This window comes from Aricia agestis, chromosome 10, assembly GCF_905147365.1.
Source record: "Aricia agestis chromosome 10, ilAriAges1.1, whole genome shotgun sequence".
Taxonomy (NCBI): domain Eukaryota; kingdom Metazoa; phylum Arthropoda; class Insecta; order Lepidoptera; family Lycaenidae; genus Aricia; species Aricia agestis.
The window spans coordinates 5686900-5690683 of NC_056415.1; the positions used below are offsets into that span (position 1 = coordinate 5686900).

General features: G+C 34.1%; 2 protein-coding genes across 3 annotated transcripts; one reads left to right on the top strand and one right to left on the bottom strand.

Annotated features, from left to right (window-relative positions):
* The first annotated feature begins 802 nt into the window (after positions 1-802).
* Positions 803-2385, top strand: LOC121731404 (probable tRNA N6-adenosine threonylcarbamoyltransferase, mitochondrial). Its single transcript, XM_042120811.1, has one exon. It carries the CDS (start codon positions 1075-1077, stop codon positions 2320-2322), a length of 1248 nt encoding a protein of 415 aa, XP_041976745.1. The 5' UTR covers positions 803-1074; the 3' UTR covers positions 2323-2385.
* On the bottom strand, positions 2377-3784 carry LOC121731422 (protein stunted-like). 2 transcript variants are annotated; one of them, XM_042120836.1, is made up of 4 exons: positions 3637-3784; positions 3435-3565; positions 2980-3000; positions 2377-2470 (listed from the first exon to the last, which is right to left on the bottom strand). In XM_042120836.1, the coding sequence occupies exons 1-3, from the start codon at positions 3663-3665 to the stop codon at positions 2987-2989; spliced, it is 174 nt and encodes a 57-aa protein (XP_041976770.1). In that variant the 5' UTR covers positions 3666-3784; the 3' UTR covers positions 2377-2470; positions 2980-2986. The 2 variants fall into 2 exon arrangements, with proteins under 2 accessions (XP_041976770.1, XP_041976769.1); XM_042120835.1 differs by lacking the exon at positions 2980-3000.

Sequence of the window (3784 nt, forward strand, 5' to 3'; positions counted from 1 at the left end):
TGTGTGCATTATGCTCTGGAGTTAAGGTTGCAAATGCTATGTTCAGTATCATACATACATACATACATAGAGGTCAATCTGAGAACCTACTTTTTTTAAGTGGGCTTAGTCCTTCGATCGGGGATTCTTGGAAATGCTATTATATTCTATTGTTGTCACGATCACCGATGCTCGTATGGGGCTTGAAGGATTAAAATAGTATGAACGGATCATGGCTTGCATGTGACAAGGTAATAATTTATTTATTGAGTACTTACTAATAATCATTCTGTATTTACCCTCAAGTAACTTCGAACACTAAAACAAAATTGAAACAAAAGAATATATCAAGAAACTGGCAACGTACCTTTCCAAATCAACTTCGCTTAAATTAAAATCCATTTTTTCGTTGTTATAGACTTAAATATTTTAAATTTGTCGTAGTAAGCAAATAATACGTAATAAACAAGCAAAATGGCGTCGCGTGACCTTCAAAATGCTTGATCGTGATTGGTCATTTGAGCAAAATATGGAGTTAGTCTACTCAAGCACTTAAAACAGTTTTATATGGTAGATGAGAAATTTTATTTTTGCTAAAAAAGCAAGTTATATGCAAGGTAAATAAAAAATATTTATATTGTAAAGTGGGTAATCGGGATTACTAATAGTTTGAAATAAAAAGTCTATTTTGATAAAATTGGTCGATTGGCCACTCAAGCACTAGGGCGGCGTTATATACTAGTAATCTGTGGATTATAGTCTGTAGAAAGAAGAAGAAGAATAACTTGAACTATAACCTCAAAATTTAGACGAATGATGAAACTTGATTTTTTTAACTAATACTACGAAATTTTGATATTATTGTACAAATTGTACCAAGTGACGCCGTACACTATAGAAATACTAAGACCAGTAGGCAGTATCACAGACCACAGTCATAATATTCCTTAGTAACCACTAACCATAAACCAACTTTTGTAGGAAGGTCGTCGTAGGGTAGGAATCTCCGTCCGTAATTTTCATGTGTTACTACAATATAGAAAGAATTTCATAGTCTAATACCACATAGTCTACACTCTACATGTAATCTCTAAAATGCTATCACGAAAATTGTTTTGTAAAGTTTTAAACAAGTATGTTTGTAACCAAGATGTTCATAGCATTAGCAAACGACTTGTGAGTACCAGCATAAGTTTCTCACCGCAGACTTGCGTACTAGGCATTGAAACTTCGTGTGACGATACAGGATGTGCTGTAGTCAATGGCGACGGTATTATATTAGGAGAAGCAATTTGCTCACAAACTAAATTGCATGTGAAATTTGGTGGCATCAACCCAATAATTGCACGCGACCTACACAAAGACAACATAGATCGTCTCGTGAATGAAGCATTGGGATGTGCCAACAAAGGAGTTGATGATATAGATGCCATCGCAGTTACTGTAAAACCTGGGCTACTAGTCAGTTTAGAAGTAGGTGTTAAGTATGCAAAGTATTTATCAAGAAAGTACAATAAGCCATTGATACCAATTCATCACATGGAAGCTCATGCCCTCATAGCTAGGATGTTCCATAAAATTAAATTTCCATTTCTATCCCTTTTGATATCAGGTGGACATTGTTTACTTGTTGTTGTCAAGGACATAGACGACTTTCTCTTACTGGGTACTACTGTTGACAATTCCCCTGGAGAGGTGTTAGACAAGGTAGCGAGAAGAATGAAATTAAAGAACATTGAGGAACTGTCAAAACTATCTGGTGGTAGAGCTATTGAGGAAGCGGCCAAAACCTCTTGTGGAACTCATATTTTTCAGTTTCCAGTTCCCCTAGTCAGGGATCGAGATTGCAACTTCAGTTTCAGTGGTCTCAATGAAGCATTCTTAAAACATTTGGCTGTCAAGGAATCAGAACACCAAATAGCTGGAGATGAAATTATTCCCGAATATGAGGATCTGTGTGCAGCATTTCAAACTGCAGTAACTGAACATATCCTGCATCGGACCGAGCGTGCTATTCTATTTTGCCAAAAAAATAACTTTTTAAATGATGGCTTCAACATAGTAGTATCAGGCGGTGTTGCCTGCAATAATTTTATTTTTAATAGTATAGAAAAATTGGGTATAAAATATAATTATTCAGTATATAGGCCTCCACCTCAGTACTGTACAGATAATGGTGTTATGATAGCTTGGAATGGAATGGAAAAGATTCGCAATAAATGCGATATTAATTTACCTGTAGAGATAGATCCCAATGCACCATTAGGAGAAAGTATCATTAACGATGTAAAGAAAGCTAACTTAAAATGTAGAGTAATAAGGGTAAATAAATTATTAAGATAGTTCATTTTTATGTTTAATCAATTTTGTTATGTGTTACAAGAAAATAAATCAATATTAACTCAACAGTTGTTTATTTCATAGTTTTACTAATAAATAAGAGTTTTGAATGATGGTCTGGATTTCATCTTCTACTTTGATGCTTGAGCCGCTGAAAAATTTAAATCACAGATAAATATTCATTTTTGTTGGTATGTTAAAAAATTAGTTCTGCAGGTATCTTCTATTTTATGGAATTCTACTCTACAAAATATATTTATGATTTTTTTAAATATAATAAAGGAGACAGTATTGCGGAACATGTTATTCAGGAAGTAAAAAAGCAAAACAAACAATTATTAGTATGTTTGGACAGTTCAACCCAACTTACTGAAATAGGATAGATCCAAAGAGCATCAGTTTGATGGAATTAACTTAAAATTATTCAGTAAATTAGGCTTTAAAAATATAATACACTCTGAATGCTGCGGCTGCACATGCATCTATCGTCTCATAGCACGAAGCTTCGTGACAATAGACGCATGTGTGGCCGCAGCATTACTAATAAAACAGTTCACAACTAATCTATATGCAAAAACAGTTCTTTTGTAAGTTCAGGCGGGACATTCACTTTGTGTTAATAAAACACATGCTATGTTTCTTACTTATAGCCTGACTTACTCTTAGCTTAATCCTTTTCATCTGAAATTGTATTAATAATAATTATATAAACAATGTTTGATAAGAGCTAGATTATACTAGCATAAAACTATAACTAAAACTACAGGTTTATAGTTTAACATGGTTTAACCCACAATTCCCAAGCAGCAGCCGCCTGCTGCATAACAATTGAAAATCTATTGTCTCCGATATCGTGGATGGAGGTATAATAAGAAAAATAATTGCTAAATACTAGTAAACTGTAAATTAAATTTTAAACTGAGGAGTTAAGATATATATTGAAATAATTTTCCTTCTAAAAATAGGACTCGAATAAATAAATGACTACTTGAGTTGGTACAATACTCTCATGACCTCCTAAGTCTTTTGTAGGTTGTAAGACCAGGCTCGCGGACAAACATTAATAATTTTGTAAATTGTCCGTCGTACAAAGGTGAAGAAAAATTGAAACTTACGCGCTGGACGGCCATTAGCCCATGGGGTTATACGAACGTGGGATTCATCTCTTCGTAGGGCTTCGGTCCTCAGTTGGGGCTTAAGTGAGCGCCTTAAAACTTTGGCAGCAATGTTTGAGTAGTTTATGTAACTAAAAATATAAGTTCATAAGGTTATTTGGAAACATGAAAGACAATTATATTATACTACATTTCAACCTACTTTAAACCAGCTTGCCTCCAGGCACTCATGATGGTATTTTATTAGTTTTCTATGTTCAAAATCTATTCAAAGTAGAAGATTTACGCCGGAAAATTGGCCTAAAAATCCAAAATTGTGATGTAACCAGTGCAGTGTTGCCAGATGGCAA